The sequence below is a fragment of the Octodon degus genome, unplaced genomic scaffold, assembly GCF_000260255.1.
Source record: "Octodon degus isolate 3935 unplaced genomic scaffold, OctDeg1.0 scaffold00053, whole genome shotgun sequence".
In the NCBI taxonomy this organism is placed as follows: domain Eukaryota; kingdom Metazoa; phylum Chordata; class Mammalia; order Rodentia; family Octodontidae; genus Octodon; species Octodon degus.
Genome location: NW_004524629.1, coordinates 6,614,526 through 6,631,855, shown reverse-complemented (window position 1 = coordinate 6,631,855; position 17,330 = coordinate 6,614,526). Strand labels below are relative to the sequence as shown.

At 37.8% G+C, this 17,330-nt stretch overlaps 1 protein-coding gene and 1 non-coding gene across 6 annotated transcripts in view; one reads left to right on the top strand and one right to left on the bottom strand.

Moving 5' to 3' along the window:
• Ccdc191 (coiled-coil domain containing 191) overlaps positions 1-17,330 on the top strand; it is a 109,132-nt gene that overhangs the window by 49,643 nt on the left and 42,159 nt on the right. For all 5 annotated transcript variants that reach the window (XM_023717607.1, XM_023717609.1, XM_023717608.1 and 2 more), the window contains 2 exons: positions 5,650-5,840; positions 14,018-14,264. In XM_023717607.1, the coding sequence (XP_023573375.1) occupies positions 5,650-5,840; positions 14,018-14,264 (438 nt within the window). The remainder of the gene's footprint in view (positions 1-5,649; positions 5,841-14,017; positions 14,265-17,330) is intronic.
• Positions 12,493-12,600, bottom strand: LOC111817284. Its single transcript, XR_002821522.1, has one exon. It is a non-coding gene; the product is annotated as a U6 spliceosomal RNA (small nuclear RNA).

Below are 17,330 nucleotides of genomic sequence, written 5' to 3'. Positions count from 1 at the left end.
TGAACTGACACATAGCAACTTTACTTTCCCCAGTATCCTATGTTTGCAAATAAGACTTCAGTGGAGAAGTCCCAGCACACATATGGGGAACATGGGGATTTCTGAAACTCTTCCCTCTAGGATTACTCCCAAGGGCAATGTGTGGTATACATTTTAGGAGGCCTTTGAAGCATTGTTCTGTATTATTTTATATGGATGATGCTATAGAAGTTTTCCAACTAAAATTTTATCAGTTTGGGCAAGAGTGTTGTTCATTTGTTTTGCTGTTGTTCTCCCTTCTCTTGCTCTATGAATAACCCTGCTTTCCCTTCTTTCAAGGAGACAGTGAAGCCCAATTTACCAGAATCTTGGGCCTTGCTAAGTGTTGTAAGGTTCTGATTCTTAAATATGTGAGAGGTTTTTTTTGGAGGGTTTCTCAAAAGCAGTATCTATTAAATTTTCCTTTTAAAAAGTTCATAAAAGAGCTGTAGCTATTTCAAGTGAATATTTATAAGGCTCTTGAGTAAAGAATATATGACATCCCGCCATTGCCTCACTGTCAGGCTGGAAGTGAGGCAAAGCATTTGTAGGTAAGCTTTGCTTTTAGCATAGTTTGTATGTATGACCAGAGGTAGAAAAGTGTAGGCAGTGAGTAGGGATTGCTGGAGAGGAGCAAGAAAGTCTCAAAGAGAAAGAGAAGGGGCCGGGGTGTTGGCTCAGTAGAATAAGCGCTTCCCTGACAAGCGCAAGGGCCTGAGTTCAATCCCTGCTTCCGCCAAAAAAAAAAAAGAGAGAGAGAGAAAGAGAAGGCAAGGGGAGCTCCCTAAAGATGTGATGGCATCCTAAGAACTACTCTGAGCTCTGTTGGAAACGGAGTCCTGTCCTTATAGTTATCAGATTATAGTCTATGTTTGTGTTATTCTTCTTTATAAGAGCCAGGGATTTTTGTTGGTTAGGAATTTATTATATGGAGGCAGGTACAGTGGCACACACCTGTAACTGAGCTACTAGGGACGTTGAGAGAGGAGGACCACTGGGTCAAGATCAGTCTAGGCAATTAAATGAGATCTCAAAATTAAAATTTTGTCAAGGAACTGGGCTGTGTGTAGTTCAGTGGTTGAACACTTACATAGCATGTTGAAACACTGGATTGAATCCCTAATAGCACTAAAAAAAATTAAATTTAAATTTGAAAAATGAATTTACTAGACTAAGGAATTGCTTCCTATAATTCTATTTCCAGAGTGAAACAAAGTAACTATTAGACAAATACAGTCATATTTTTTATTGAAACTCTTTGGATGTTACTGGTACATATTGATATATTTATGAGTAAATGATATAATGTCTGTCTGAGATTTATTTTTAAGTAATCTAGGGGGAAAAGGTGGTGGGAGACAGGACATGATTGGCAAAATGCTGGTAACTTGAAGGAAGGTTTAATCCTTTGTTCTACTTTTGGATGTGTTTGTTAAATTTTTGTAATAAGAATTTTTAATTTTTTTTTAAAGAAGAAGGAGAAAACATTTAGATTTAAGCCTGTCTTCTTTGAAACCTAACAGCAAGTCTAGTTTTTAATACTGCATTTTGGGAACTCAGTGTGTTTCCTCTACTGTAATTATTTATAGGGGTATGTGTATGCTTGAGGGTGAAGGTGTACCATGATTTATTGTCTGTTTGGAGTGCAAAATGATGAAAATCAGGATTAGGATGGTTCACAGAGTACTGCTTTTACATTCCAAAATTCAGGACCCTTCAGATTTACTTGGCCATGGTAAAGTTCCTCCTGTCCCCAAGCCCCAAATTCTGTAATATCTCCAGGATCTTTTGCCTGGCTCCGGTAGTCTCTAAAAGAAAAAAAAAATTGGGGATTGCTTCCATTTGTAACAAAAGGAAATCTGTTCCTTTTGAAATGGGAGTAACACAGTCAGTGGAGGCTGCAGGGGGGCGTGCACATTTGAACTTTGGCCAACTCCCCGAGACCACTAGTTGCACCGTTTTGTTCCATTCAGCAAAAATAAATTGTGAGGTTGTTGACATTTTTGTCCTCTTTACAATTCATTGTTTATTTTTCCATGACGAAGAATTTTGATGCAATTATCACTGAGCTTTCTGACAAAAAGGAAATAACTGAGGAATTTTGATGAGTTACCCACTTCATTAATCAGAACAAGCATCTCTAGTGACAGGGTTAGAATTACAATGAAGATTAGATAGCAAATTGCTGTTCCACCTAACGTCAATCATCTGCAGTGACAGCAGTGTGATTACACTTCAGGGAAGAGCTTTTCTTGCCAACAGAATGAGGGCAACTCTGGTGCAGGTAATAAATTTAGCAGGGCGAGCTGTCATTTTTTCTCTTGAGTGGAATCCTTAACAACCAAATGATGTCTTGTGGAAGATTTTGAGGGGAGGAAAGCATTTTACTTTAAAGCTTTCACGTTGTAGTATTTTATTTTAAAAATTATTATAGGAACAGTTCATCCTCACAGTGATCTTCTATACTTCGTTTACCTGTATCAAGCCTTAATTATCACTAAGACTGTGATAAAGAGATAGTTGAAGTTAGGGAAATAAGGTAGGACTATTTTGGAAAACCTATCAGAAATAAAAATCTAGCACAGATATAATGAAGTAGGAAAAAATGAAGAAAGGTCAGGCTGGTTCTTGACTAGTTAAAAGTTTAAGTTCTCCTGGCTTGAACAAAATGCATTCTTCTTCTGGCCTCACTATGGTTTTAAATAATTGTTTTTATTTCCTAGAACAAAGGAATAGAGCTCAGAGTATAGAACTGAAAACAAGAAGCATGCCTGAGACCAGTAGGGAGTTCCCTAGTGGGGAGGAAAGAATAGGAAGAATAAATAGATCATGTCTGTGGAAATGTGCCACCTCTCATCTCTCCTGTTAAAAAAAGAAAGAAAAGAAGATTGAGAGTATATTCCTTTCCCATGTGTTTTTTCTTCCAGACAAGTTTATGGTACTCATGTTTACCTGAATAATGTTGGGTGTAAGTCAAGAATAACTAAGCATCTATTCTTGATTTATACTTTTTTTTTTTAAGTTTTAATAGATTGATTTTTTGAGCAGGCCAAAAGAAAAGTTAATTTCAAGAAAGCAGCTGCTCAGTGGTGCTGTCATTTTGCTGGCATTAAAACGTCTTCTGAGAGGCCAGGGAGATAGCGCAGAAGAAAAAGTGCTTTCCTGGCAAGTGCAAGGGCCTGAGTTCAATGCCTGGTTCTTCACAAAAACAAAAACAAAAAGACCCCTTTTTTTAAATTAAGCACTTTGCTGGGCACGGTGGCACACCTGTAATTCCAGTACTTGGGAGGTTCAGGCAGGAGGATTGATGTGAGTTTGAGGCCAGCCTGGGATACATAGTGAGTTCAAGACCAGTCTGAACCACATAGGGAGACCCTGTCTCAAAAGGAAGAGAAAAACCTGAACATTTTACTCCAACAGTCTTTTAAGTGTTTTTGAAGATATATACTGACTACAGAATTTGTAAACTCAGATTTTCCCTTCCTAAATTCAAAGGGAAGTTCCTAACCAAGGTTGTTCTCCAATGCTAAGTCATATTTTTCTTTCATTATAAAAGAATTTGCCCTTTCATTTTAGAGTGGACTAGTTACCATTTACATTAGAATCATCAGGATACCAGAAAGTTCTGTTTTAGCCTCAGGTATATCACTAACGTACTCTTTACAATGCTTTGTAAGTTTAGTCATTAGATCTTTCTCTACTTGAAGTTGTAACATGGTGAGGTAAATCAGAAGAGTATGTACAATTTCTGCTTGTTGGAATTATCTAGGAATCAAAATAGTACAAGCATAAAAAATGAAGGATTGGGACATAGCTTTATCATGGGTCACTTGACTTGGCTTTGATTACCAGAACTGGAAAAAAGAAAAAAAGTACTTTTTTTTTTTTGGCAGAACTGGGGATTGAACTCAGGCCCTTGTGCTTGCCAGGCAAGTACTTATTCTACTGAGCCATCTCCACAGCCCCCCAGAAAGTGCTTTAAACTTTACAGAGAACAGGAATATAAAAATTCAAGGATACTACTAAACATGCTATTATTCTCCAGATGGATTATGTTTATACTGTTGCATCATTAGAAATAACTCAGGCGTTAAAATTAGATATAGCTGTGCATAGTGTATTTCACCAGTCATTTAATAGGAATCTCTTAAATTAATTTGGTAAATAGACATAGGATATTGTCTTTTAACTACAGCACAATAGTAACACCATTTTTATGCTGGATTTTGTGTGGCAGATACACAAATAATGCAAAAAAAAAAAGTATATTCCCTCAACCTGGCAGATATGTGTCTTCTTGTTATGACTAAAGCATATCCTGTATTTAGCAAATCTCTTTCCCTCCTTCCCTCCCCCTCTTCCTTCCTTCTTTCCTTCTTCCTTTTTTTCTTTCAAGAGATCTAAAGTGAAGATCTGAAAAATGTGCCCTCATTTGACATAATAAGGGCTTTTTGAAAGTTTTCTTTGGTTTCTTCCAGTGAGAAATTATAAAGTTTGTCTAAATGGGAATATAACTGATATCCTGTATGGAAAGTAATTTGGCTAAATAGTATGTTTCTAAGAATTCTAGCATATGCTTTCTTGTGTTCTTGGCCTTTTTATTCTCTATCTTCTCTCCTGATAGCCTCTCAACAGTAGAGATTATATCTTAAATGATTTTGTTCAGAGTTATTAGATTCAAGCACAGTGGTACATAGCATAAATTGAATAGTAAAAGCTGTGTATTTGTACAAAGAGGGAAACAACAACTGACCTAAAATCTTTGAAGCTGATGATAGGCATTCGCCGTACTCCCCATGAAGGCATTTCCTATGAGGTTACTTTCTCTGTTAGTCTTCCCACTTTCAGATTTGCCATTCCCATTTACGAGCTTTTTTTTAGGAGTCTCAAACTCTAGCAGAAATCAGTAAACTGATGATTATTATATAGCATCATAAGGGTTTTGACTAATGGAAGCACAGAATGCTCTGGGAACACAGTGAATTGGCCTTTACATTTTGAGAGAGATTTTAATAGAAAGGCTTCCTGAGAGAGCTACTTCAGACAGAAAGGGAACAAAAAAGAAAAACAAGGAAATCAGTAGAAAATTATAGGTAGTTTAAACATGTGGTCTTTCTAGCCTGCTAACAACAGCCCTAGCATAGTCAGTAGGAGCCCAGCTAAAATTGTTCGTTCCCCTTTCCGAGGACATTTAATCCTCCCAGGATCTCACACTTTTATTTGTATAAAGTATCAGTGGTACCAGTAACAATGAATTGAATGGTTGGCATTTTAAGCTCCAAGACAGCCTGGCAGGACTGGCCATGTTGGAAGCAGCCCTGTCATGCCTCTCAAGCCCCTAGTTCATGTTTCAGATGTGACTTACAATTGCAGTTCCTCAGAGGCATGGTGCCCTACATTGAGAATGTATTATTTTAGTTTAAATGGTAACATCCAGAAGACCTCAGCTGTATGACTGGACTATTTCTCACCACCATAATCATAAAGGAATTGTGTTCTCTCTGTTCTCTTCTGTCAAGACTAGTTTCTAGATTTGTTAGAAAAAAAGTGTATGGGGTAATCTGAGATGCCTTTCACCATTAGAAATACTAGGGCTGATTAGTGGTAATTTTCCAAATATTTCTATTACAGTGTCAGAAACGATATTTCTCTGCCTGGCATAGGCTGATTGCTGATCGTAGGATTGAGCTGGGGAAAGCTGGGACCCTGTCCAACTGGAAGCTTCAGCTGAAGGTCCTGCGAGCTTGGAGAGACTACACCAGATCCCAGAAGCTGGAGCAGGCAACTCAGGCCTTGGAAAATGATCTTAGGGAAGAAAACAGGTACCTCTGCTTATACCATGAAAATCCACATAGGGTGTTTATCTAGAGCATCTTCCTCCAGAAGGATCCAGAAATAAACTCGAAAAGTGCTATTCACTGTAATCATCTTATCCTCTTAGAAAATATGGTAATCACAATTTTTACATACATCTCAACTCAGAATTTTTAGCTGAAAATTATAAGCAAACAAAACTAGTTAATTAAAATACACTAATGCATGTGACCTGTAAAGGAAGTGAGTCTCAGGCTTTTCCCCAATGCTATTGTAGTAGCGTTGCACCTAGGACCATCTTGCAATTCAAAAGAGGGAGTTTGTTTTATATGGCAATAATTCTCATTGATAGAAATCGCTGTCGGCACAGAGAATGTTAATTAAGGACACAGGGAACATCCATCTGGGAGGACCAACCTGCCAAGAGTAATTCCTCCCACTCTGCTGTCTTTTGTTCCACATCTTATTTAGAGGTTTCTGACACTTCTGTATCAGTTCCTTCTTGGGCTTGTAACACAACACAAGCTTAAGCATAGACTTTGTCTTTTAAGTGAAGCTTGCTTTCTTCTATCATCTTACAATTAAATAATTTTGTTATTCTTATTCCTGTTTAACTTTACATTCGGTTTTTATTTTTGTTTTCATTTCTTTGGTGGTTACTGGATATTGAATCCAATGCCTCCCACATGCACTATCACTGAGCTGCACCCTCCTACCCCATCAACTTTGTATTCTAGATGGAAAAGAAATCATTTGTTTCCTGAGGGTTCATGGTCGTGGGGGATTATTTGAGGATTCATGCTTGCTTTTCTGCTGGAAGCTCTGTCATCATTCAGGATGTAAAACAGAGTGAGTGGCATGTAGGCATAGGAGGACATGGCACCCCCTAGAGCTGCTCTGTGATGGCATCAGGCCCTGGGGAGGTTACATAGGAGATGGGCACATGCCTCTCTGTCCCCAAAGAACTCATGTGATGTGAGGAAAACAAGACATGGGGGCTGACTTGGGAGGATTGCAAGTTTGAGGCCAGCCTGGGCAACTTAGTGATTTAATGTGACAGAATATTTAGTGTCTAACAAGAAGGGCTGGGGATATAGTTCAGTGGCAGACCCTGGTTTCAATCCTTAGTGAAAGATGGAGGGAGAGAGCCGGGGGGGTGGGGAGAAGAATAGACAGATTAAGAGTGCCAGAAAAAAGCTTTATGAAGAAATAGGGTCTTGATCTGGGTTCTACGTGGTAAGCAGATATGTCTAGGTAGAGATAGGAAAAACGAGAGTAATGGCATGAAATGCAGCCTTGGCTAGAGGCCATCAAGCATGTGGTTGTTAAGTCCATTAACTTCTGAAAGGCTTTAGATGCCAAGACAAGGAGTTTATTCCTTGAAAATAAAGGTAAATCTTAGAGATTTTTTAAGCCAAGAAGGGGGGTGGAAGTTGGGAGGGTGATCTAGTCAATTTCTTTTTCCAATAATTTCTTGGGGAAAAATCTTCAGAATTTCTCTCTAGAATCTCAAGACCTAGTGATTAATACAAAAAATTGGGATGACATCTTATAGAAAGTGAGTGATGGCAGGATATGTTGAACAAAGAAGGTAAACTGAAGATGGCATAAAGTAAACTCCCATGAGTGAGGGCAGAGAGAGTGGAAAGTAAGATTTACATGTTAGAAGAAACTTGTATAGGAAAAATTTGGAAAGTTTAGGATTCCATTCCAGTTAAGCAGTTTAAATATAAAGGCACCAAATAGAGATTTCATAATTTCATTATGTGCCAATTTTTAAAAAAGATCTCAGAACTTTTCGTCTTGTATCTGAATTATTTTCAGGTGCCTATTTTTAAATGTTCAGAATGGTGCTAAATTTTTCTAAACTGCCAGAGTTAGAAAATATTTAACTTATAATAATTCTTTTTACTACAGAATTAAAAACAAAAAATGTCCTAGAGCAGGGAGGCACCTCAGGAATCTGATCCAACACATCATTTTATGACCCAGAAAGAATAGTAAGTGACTCTTAGGGAGTTAGGAGTAGTTTGTCCATGACTAGGATCTTGTCTTTTTTTATTCTGTCAGATTTGTTTCAACACACTATTGTTAAAACAAATAGCATCTAGATCATAGTTCCTTAAGACAGCCATTGTATTCATCTGCATTACAGTTTACTTTAGAATGTAAAAAGCGAGAAAAAAGAGTGGTAATTTTTAAATGGCAGGTCACCCTAGAAACAGGAAAAAGGAGCTGTTCTACAGACTTTCCTTTGTAGAAAGTCCTCCAAATCTCTGGCTCTATACACATTCTCGAAATTATTTCAGCAAATTACATTGGGTGATTTTCTTCAAAGAGAGTTGGGATAATAAATGTGCAGGGAGAAAAAAATCTCAAGGAAGTTATTACTAGCAGAAATACGGGATTGAGGGCTGGAGAGATGGCTCAGTGGTCTAAAGCACCTACTTGGAACAAGCTTGGCAAAGCACAGGGACCGCGGTTCGATCCCCCAGCACCACATGCCAGCCAGCCCCGCCCCCTGGTGGGCTGAGCTGGCCACACACACACAAACACACACACACACACTAAATAAATGTTAAAAAATAAATAAAGAAAAATTAAAAAAAAAAAAAAGAAAAAAATACGGGATTGAGGTTTTCAATGTAGCCATGACCCACTTCACAGTGCTCTTGGGGCTCCTCCCAGGGCCTCAGGAGGCCCAGATACTCAGTTGTGGAACAGTGAGTCTGAGGGAATGAAGTTGCGTGCTTTCTGTAGTTTACCTTGGGTGTTCAAGCATTCTTTCTTGATGAGCTCAAGGAAGAGAGGGCTTTTATTATAATGGATTACTCACTGTAGAATCTGTTCTAGAGCTGGGAGATAGCTCAGAGGTATAAGTGCCTACCTGCAAGTGCAAGGTCCGGAGTTCGGTCCCCAGTACTGTAAAAAAAAGAAAGAGAAGAAACTTTGTTCTTACTAGGTTGAAAAAAACACATGTGCTTCTCTTCTGTGGCCCATCCCCCAGAGGCTGTTGGGTCAGTTGAGTCCTCATCGTCCAGCTCCTGCACCCATACTGGTTTGCCCCATGATGTGTACCCTTACTGGCTTGTCTCAGTGCTCAGGGCACACTCCCCCTGGAGCCATACTTTTTCTATGAAGCAACAACAAATCCCCTCTTTTAATTAATAATTTAGCTACTGTCTTCTCTTTTGAAGCCTGTGTACAGTCTCACCTCTACTCCAGGGTTCCAGTCACTTATTTCTTTTGGAAATGCATCTTGCTTTCCCTAGTAGAAATTGAGGTTATTCTATTTTTATTCATCTCTTTTCTTCTAAAATTATTGTAGCTAATAGTGTTATAGCATTTGAATGAAATATAATACAATGTCAATATTAATAAATATTTCCAAACCATGAAGATTAATTTACGTAGATAATACAACAAAATTCTAGTGCTCTCACCTTTGACCTGAGGGTGTTTGAATTTTGAACTTGAATTTTGACGATGAGGACTCAACTGACCCTAATTTGCTTCCTTTTGCAAGTTGGGTACAGGTCTTCTATTCCTGCTCTCTCCCTTCTTCCCTTCATTGTCAGCCAGCCCTAGACAAAAGCTGGGAGGAAATAGGGTTTGTTTTCCACATCCTCTGCCACCTTCTTGAGCCCTGCTTCCCTGGTTTTTCAGTTCCTTCCAGGGAAGCTCCTCTGCCCTTCCCCTTACCAACTTCACAGCAGCATCTTTGGGCCTGCCCTATCTTGCAGCAATGCCCTGACCCTTTCCTGGAGCATGCTTTTATCTTGCTCTTTGTTCCTGAAACCCCTCACTCTTTATTACTGTAATCCTCAGTTGTCAGATATTCTTCATTTCCAGCACTGAGAATTTCAGCCTCTTTGGTGCAATCATTTATGAGTGTCTGCTAATCACGTTTGATTGTTCTTCCCTCTGTGCTCACCTGGGTGCGCAGGTGAGTGGCCAGAAGCCACATGGCATCTGCAGCTGGGAAAGCTACCGATATATCTATCCAAGAGGCAGGAGGACCAGACTGGCAATGCCTGACTCGCTTTAAAAACTCCTTAACAGAATTGTCTCATCTTTCACTTTTCCCTGGGGGCTACCTGGTGCATTATTGAATGTATTAGCTTGCTTATTCCTGTTCCTTCTGAACCTGCTTATTCCAAATGCAGCTGTTCCTGTCACTGCCGCTTTTATGTTCTGAATAGGATTTTAGCATTCAGGCAGATCACTAATCTGTGTTTATTATTTCCTATTTCTTTCCTGAAAATTCAGGACACATTTTTTAGATAGTAGATTTCTGCTAAGATAATATTATTACTTTACATGTGAATTTTGTTCAAAATTTCAGAATTTTTAAATTTAATTAGATTATATCCTCCACCCCACTCCCCAAATTCCTACAGTGTAGGGCTTATTGAAAAACTATTTTTGAGGATGAATCTGCAGCCTAGAAACTTTCAAGTGTCCTGGTGTCACAGACCTACTTAGCACTCTTCTGATTCCTAGGTTCAGAACTGCGAGGAAGCAGGAGGGGAGCCAGCTTTGTCTCTTGAGTCCCTGGTTTCTTTTCTTCTTCCCTTCCACTGCAACCCACAAATACAAATGTCTTTGTTTCATTTTCCCCTGTGCTACATAATCATGGTAGAGGGGATCACTACATAATCATGAAGTTATGTAACTGTGATGATCAATTTATATACTCCTGCTAAATTTTCTCTGATTTTAGCTTGCAAGAAAATTGAAATAGGCTGTGTTCCACAAAAGAACCATATCTTTCATGTTATGATTGTCTGAGCACTGTGTCTGGAGCTATTTTTTTCAGTGAACATATCCAAATAAATTGTATTTGACTAAGATTTTAGGAAACTCAGGTGAATTTTTTTTACTTTCAGAAATACTTGTTTTCAGTGTCATCTTTTAAAATATATAAATTAAAATTGACAATATGTAGTATATTAATTATTGTAACTATCCTACTGTGTTTTGAAACTGTCTCTATGCTGTTTCTTTCTCAAACTAATATAAAAAATAAAATGAAAATAAGTTAAAATAAATAAATAAAATATAAATTGGGGTATATAAAACGTTGTCACTCTGCTGAGGTGAACTGCAAGGAAGCAGGAGGGGAGCCAGCTTTGTGTCTTGAGTCCCTGGTTTCTTTGCTTCTTCCCTTCCACTGCAACCCACAAATACAAATGTCTTTGTTTCATTTTCCCCTGTGCTACATAATCATGGTAGAGGGGGCTCCAAACACTAGCATGAATGTGCCTTGTCTTATTTTCTCAATTTCTTACCTTTTAGTCTGACTTTACCTAAGAAATGTTTTTCTCTTTGCCCTTTCTTAAGTCCAAGTGATCTTCTCCCTGAGAGTCCACATCTAAGTTCTGTTTTTGGCTGTTTACACTGTAAAAACATGAAATTAACCCATCAGGTAAATTTCGCATTCCTTCTTCCAGGGCAGATTGATGTAAATTGAATAGCACATAGTTAGCCAGAGCATTGTGCATCTTCTAACATCTGGAAATTTATGATTTTTTACTCACTTAAGTATTATAAGGTTTTTTTTTTATTTTCCTGCTTATACTATGATATTTTTAGAGCTTAGCTTTTATATACATTACTACCTAATTTATTGTTTCTTTTTTTAAAATTTTATTTATTTATGTGGGGGGGGCAGCTCAGCCCACCAGGGGGCGGGGCTGGCTGGCATGTGGTGCTGGGGGATTGAACCGTGGTCCCTGTGCTTTGCTCAGCTTGTTCTAAGTAGGTGCTTTAGGCCACTGAGCCATCTCACCAGTCCCTATTGTTTCTTTTAAAATTTTTATTTCACAGTTCTTCCACCTCAGACTTCAACTTATTTCCATTAAAGTAAAATATTATATATATTTACTATTAAACTATGAATCACCAATATTTATTAATTGCTTATTAATGCATTGTAAAGATCAATTAAATATAATTAAATATGCTGTTAGTCTTCTTCTACTGCTATAACAGAATATTGTGGACTGGGACTTTAGAAACAGCAGAAGTTTACTTGGCTCATGGTTCTGGATGCTGGAAAGTCCAAGGCCATGATGTCAGCATTTGGCCTGTATCATAACTGAATGGCAAATAAGCATGGACAAGACAGAAAGAGGAAAGTGGGCTGAATTCATCCTTTCTAAGAGGAGCTCACACTCTTGATAACTAACCCACTTCTGCAGTAATGGCATTGATCTGTCTTCATGAGAGCAGATTCTTCATGGCCTAATTACCTTTTAAAGGCTCTAATTCTTTTTTTTTCATTTTTTCAATCAAATTTTATTGGTACATTTCAGGTATGTGTAATGATGACATTCATCATAGAGAATTTCTACCAGTACATGACATAACTTGATTCATTTTCACCATTCTCTTACCTCCCCTTCAACCCTTCCTCCTCTCTCCATTTACAAAAAAAGGTTTGCTTCTACTTTTTCCTTCTTTTCTCACTTTTTTTTATACTCTTCCCCTCTCCCCTGCCTTGGTCCCTTCACCATTTGAACATTTTTTTCCATAATTTTATTTAGAAACAAGTAACAATGAGACAGTTTCAAACCAAACTGGTAGGACAGTTTCAATAATTAACACATTGCATACATTCTTCCTAGTGGTTAATTGCTGTATAAGATGCGGACATGAGAAAATATGGAACGTGTCGTGAATTTGCGTGTCATCCTTGTACAGGGACCGTGCTAATCTTCTCTGTATCATTCCAATTTTTAGTATATGTGCTGCCAAAGCGAGCATATCACAAATGCTACATTCTTATTCTTCTTTTTCTTTTTGTCTAATTCTTCATATTGCTACAATGGCAACTAAATTTCAACATGTTTTGGGGGGGGTCATTTAAACCATTGGGGCAGAGTTGTTTATTTCTTAAAGAAATATAAAATAGATTAGAATAAAATAGCAATATATCTTTGATAGTAAGAGTATTTGGTGACACTTGTTTCAGTTACTATATATATATTTTTTTATATACTTATGCATATATAAAGTTGTATTTTGTGTCACAGTGTAACTTTTTAATGTAGGTGGCAATGAGAAGAGGTTTAAAAGTCATAAGCATTTAGAACTATAGAAATATTCTTGTGACTCACTGGCTTAAGAACTTTATGATTTTCTTGATGTGAACCCCAAAACTCCTATGAGGATAGTTAAGCACTAAATATGTATAACAGGGTAGATATGCAAACAGTATTATGGAAAACATATGCTAGACAAGTTTAAAAGATAAAATCAAAGAGGCATCTAAATGATACTGGATTTTAAGGCTTAAAACTGATCCTTGGATGCCATGTGAGTTCCAATCTCTTTGTTCATTTCTTTACGGATAACAACTATCTGCCTAGAGATGGTCACAGAGACCTCTGTGCTTGGACCCTACGTGGCGGCCACCAAAGCAACTTCTAGTGAAGATTCACACTGGGAAGGCAGTGATGCCACTTCCCCACTGTCCCTAGTCAGGCTCCCTGGCATTTTATAAAATCTCCAGGGACCAGCTGATATAGAGGATAAGTGAGCTCCCTGAGAGCAAGGGCCTGGCCTTGGTCTTTCACTCCTGTCTAGTGTTGGGAAAGTCTCTCCCAAGACCCTCCACTCATCCAGTTGAGAGGGTTCGTGAATAAGTTCTTCTCCTCTCCCCAACCAATTCTTTCACACAAGTTGCCTCCATAGCTTTACTTTGACTTTTATAGGTCTTATACTTAATTATTGACAATTTATTTGTTGGGTGATATAGCTTTGTTCCTTTCCCAAAACTGCCTTTCTCAGATCTCTGTCCATAGCTGAATCTCTCTCCCTCAAGCATTCCTCTTTTTAAAAGTTATTTTCTGTACCTTTTTTTTTTTTTAGCTCTTGCCCCTCCAAAAGTTGTCAAAAACCGTTTTATGGTACTCAGCTTAAAAATGTCTCTGACATGAAAGAAGAGTCATGCTTTTTTCTTGAAGGTAATGTGTTGGTTGAAATGTTGATGCCTTCTCTGAAGAGACCTACTGCATTGCGGAATGTACAAAGTGCTTCCATTTAGCTTAATGTAAAAGGGTAAGCTGGAGCTAAGGTGGAGCATTTCTGGGATCCCTCAGAACTATGTTTTGATTATAGAATATCATCAACTAACAAACTAAATGACTTCCTCACTTAATGGAAGTGTTTTGTCACTTAGAAAGCAACAACTGGCCACTGAGTATAACCGGAAGCAAGTTCTTCGACACTGCTTTGCAGAATGGCAGCGTTGGTGTGGTGCACAGGCCCTAATGAGAGAACTGGCTCTAGCAAAGCAGGAAACCAGGAGGAAAATGGATGAGCTGCTGAAGGCAGCATCCCTAGGCAGACTCAGTACGCCTGCATCGTCGGGCATCCGTCTGCTCGAGACACCAGCCACAGAGGTCTTACCAGTAAGAGATGGAGAAGTATGTTGTTCTTTCCTTTATTTGGTCTTCCTGTTTACTACAGGCTTGCACTTGAGCTCTGCACTTTTCCAGCCTGGGCATGTCAGCTGTGGTCAGATTGCCTTCCCAGCTAGCCAGAGGTTAAGCCTGCTACCAAGCACAGTCAGTATTTCTTTCAGTCAGTATTTCTTCTCTTGAATTGAATCTTTTTTAGTAATCACATGTCAAGTTTGGGAGAATTAGAAGTTGACAAAGGCACAGTATCAAAAGGGAATTTATAACATCTGAATGAAAGACTGCTTTAGGAAGAGGTAGAGCACTGTTTACAACTCTTTTTTGGAACGAAGGATTGAACTCAGGATGTAAGGCTTGCCAGGCAGGCGCTTATGCCACTGAGATATCTCTCTAGCCCTTCCATTCTCTTATTTGATCTTCACACATTTCCTTTATATGAGTTTGTGACTTGTAAGAAGAGAATTTAACTTTATTTTTATAATAAGAAACTGTATGTGATATTGTAGCAGTTTGGTAGAAGAAAATCAGAGAGAGAAAGGAAAACAATCTGTAGTTCCATCACCATGTAATAATGTGGATTCTAGCTGTCACGCCTTCTCTAATCACCCATATATCTGTACATTGGTCTTTGTTAATATTTTATTAGTGCTTCAATTTCCTTCTGCCAGGTCATTGAAGAATTCTAGTTTGCCATAATTCAGGAAACAAGCCTATTTGTTTTTGCTGTAATACTAATGTAATTATTTTATTTCTCTAAAAATAATTTTTGCAATTTTAAAATATTAGAATATAAATGAAGTATGTATTATTATATATGATTCAGCAATAATAGTTCTCAACTGAAAATATACCTCAGAATATACCTACTAATTGTACCTGAGTAATTTTGCTTGCAATCTTACTGGCTGACCATGGTTTTCTCTCACCTCATACCCACCTTGTGAGTTCCCATGTTTCCCTCGTTAGACCCCCTCACCTTGTAGTTTTGCTCTATAAAATCCCTAGAAGAGGCAGAGTCTTTGGGAACCCAATCAGGTCCCCTTCTATCCCTCTATTGGACAGAAACTTCCTTTCTTTTAAAAATACCAGGGATCAAACCTGGGTCCTTGCGCTTGCCAGGCAGGCTCTTAGACCACCAAGGTATCTCCCTAGCCTGAGTGCCACTATTTTTAACAGTGCTTCAGTAATATCTTGGTAGCTGAATCTTTGCACATATACGTAATTCTTTTACTTAGGATAAATATTTGAAAACAGAATGTATGTTTTGTCTTATTGCTTCATTTTTTGCATTTCTTTGATTACTAAATGAGGTCAAACATTTTTATAATGGATATTAAGTACACACACACACATATATATATATGGATGTAGAATATACAAAAATGGTGACTTGTGTCTTCCTACGCTTGGTCCAGTCTTTTCTTTCACTACATTTGTGTCAGTTACTCTTCTCGCGTTGCTGGTACAAATACCCAACATTCAAAACTAAGCAAGGAAAAGTTTATTTAGCTCACAGTTACTGGAGGTTTCCTTCCATACTCAGCTGGCCCCAAGGCAGAGAGGTGCATGGCAGAGAACAACCTTTCATGGTGGAGGCAAAGAGGAGAGAGAAAAAAGGGAGGAGTAGCAGCAACAGTGGCTACAGAGAACAAGTTCATCTCCTTTAAGTTGGCTCTCTGCCGCAGGCTGGGAGTAATACTCACACCCATAATCCCAATGGATCATGAGTTAATCACAGACTCTAGAAGTCCGCCCCATGACTGCATGAGGCTTTGGGGGGACAACTGGACACAAACCATAACAACATTCTTTTTTATTTATAGGAGCTCTTTATATTTTTAAGGCTGTTGATGCTTTTATTAATACATATATTGCAAATATTTTCCCATTTTGTCATTTGTCTTATTTGTTTAGGTATAATGTTTGGTACTATAAGCAGTTACTAATTTTCATGCAGTCAGTTCTGTAAGATTTTTCTTTCCTTGTTGTACCTGTTGTGGTCAGAGAGGCTTTTGGAGAACTCTCCCTTCCCCCTTCACCTTCATCCTGCTCATAATGCTGTGAAGTACTTAGCACAGATGTATGGGAAAGAACTGTACACTGGCGGTTCCCACCTTCACTTTTAATCCTAATTACCACTAGTAAAAAGGCTGGTTTTAGTTTAAGCTTGATCTCCCAGTGAAAGAGGATCATGTGGATGATTATTGGTACTCATGTAATGTTTTGATCCCTACCTTTAGGGTGGCAGTTTATCTACCTTTATGTCAGATAATTTTGTCCCCATTGAGATGCAGGTGAGACTTACATCTTAGGAAATAGCTAAATGGAACCTTCTTCCTTACAAAGTTCCACTGCTATTATCTTAAGTGGAAAAAATACGCAGAAAATATCTTTTAACCTATGAAAAATAGAAAACTGTCTCTATATAGACATATATGTATACTTATATATAATTTAGAAAATGTCTCTATATATAAATATTTAAGAAAAAAGACAAGAAAAACTTAAGACTTAAACTTAAGGGAAAAAATCTAGAAATCTTTGAAATCAAAGAGATTTTATGAAAAAGTAATATTGTAAAAAAAAAATAAAAAAAAACATATAGCAAGTGAAAATAGAGTATTACAATACTCAGTAGGTTACTAAGTAAATTACATCTTTTCCAGAATGTAGAATAGAACATTAAAAGTGAAAATATGAAATTTCTAGTTAGATGCTTATTAATTATGCAATCATAGGACTTCATGTACCAAGAACACACATACTGTTTCTTGAAATTTTAAAAAATTATCAGTTAGCTAATAGGTGATTTTCCCTAATTAGGCCAGGCTGTTCATTCCTTTTCTGTTAAGTACGATTTGTACCATTAAGCTTTTCTTTTCTGCTCTTATTTTTACCTTTAAAAGTTACCATAATCCAGAAGAGATCTGATTGCTGTACTGAAGGCTTTTACAAAGTCTTGCTGTGCTAATAACATGTCATTACCACAGAATTTAAAAGAGCCGAAGACATATACCCTGCTTGATGCTAAATTACATAAGCAATAAATGTCCATTGACATTTCTGAAATAA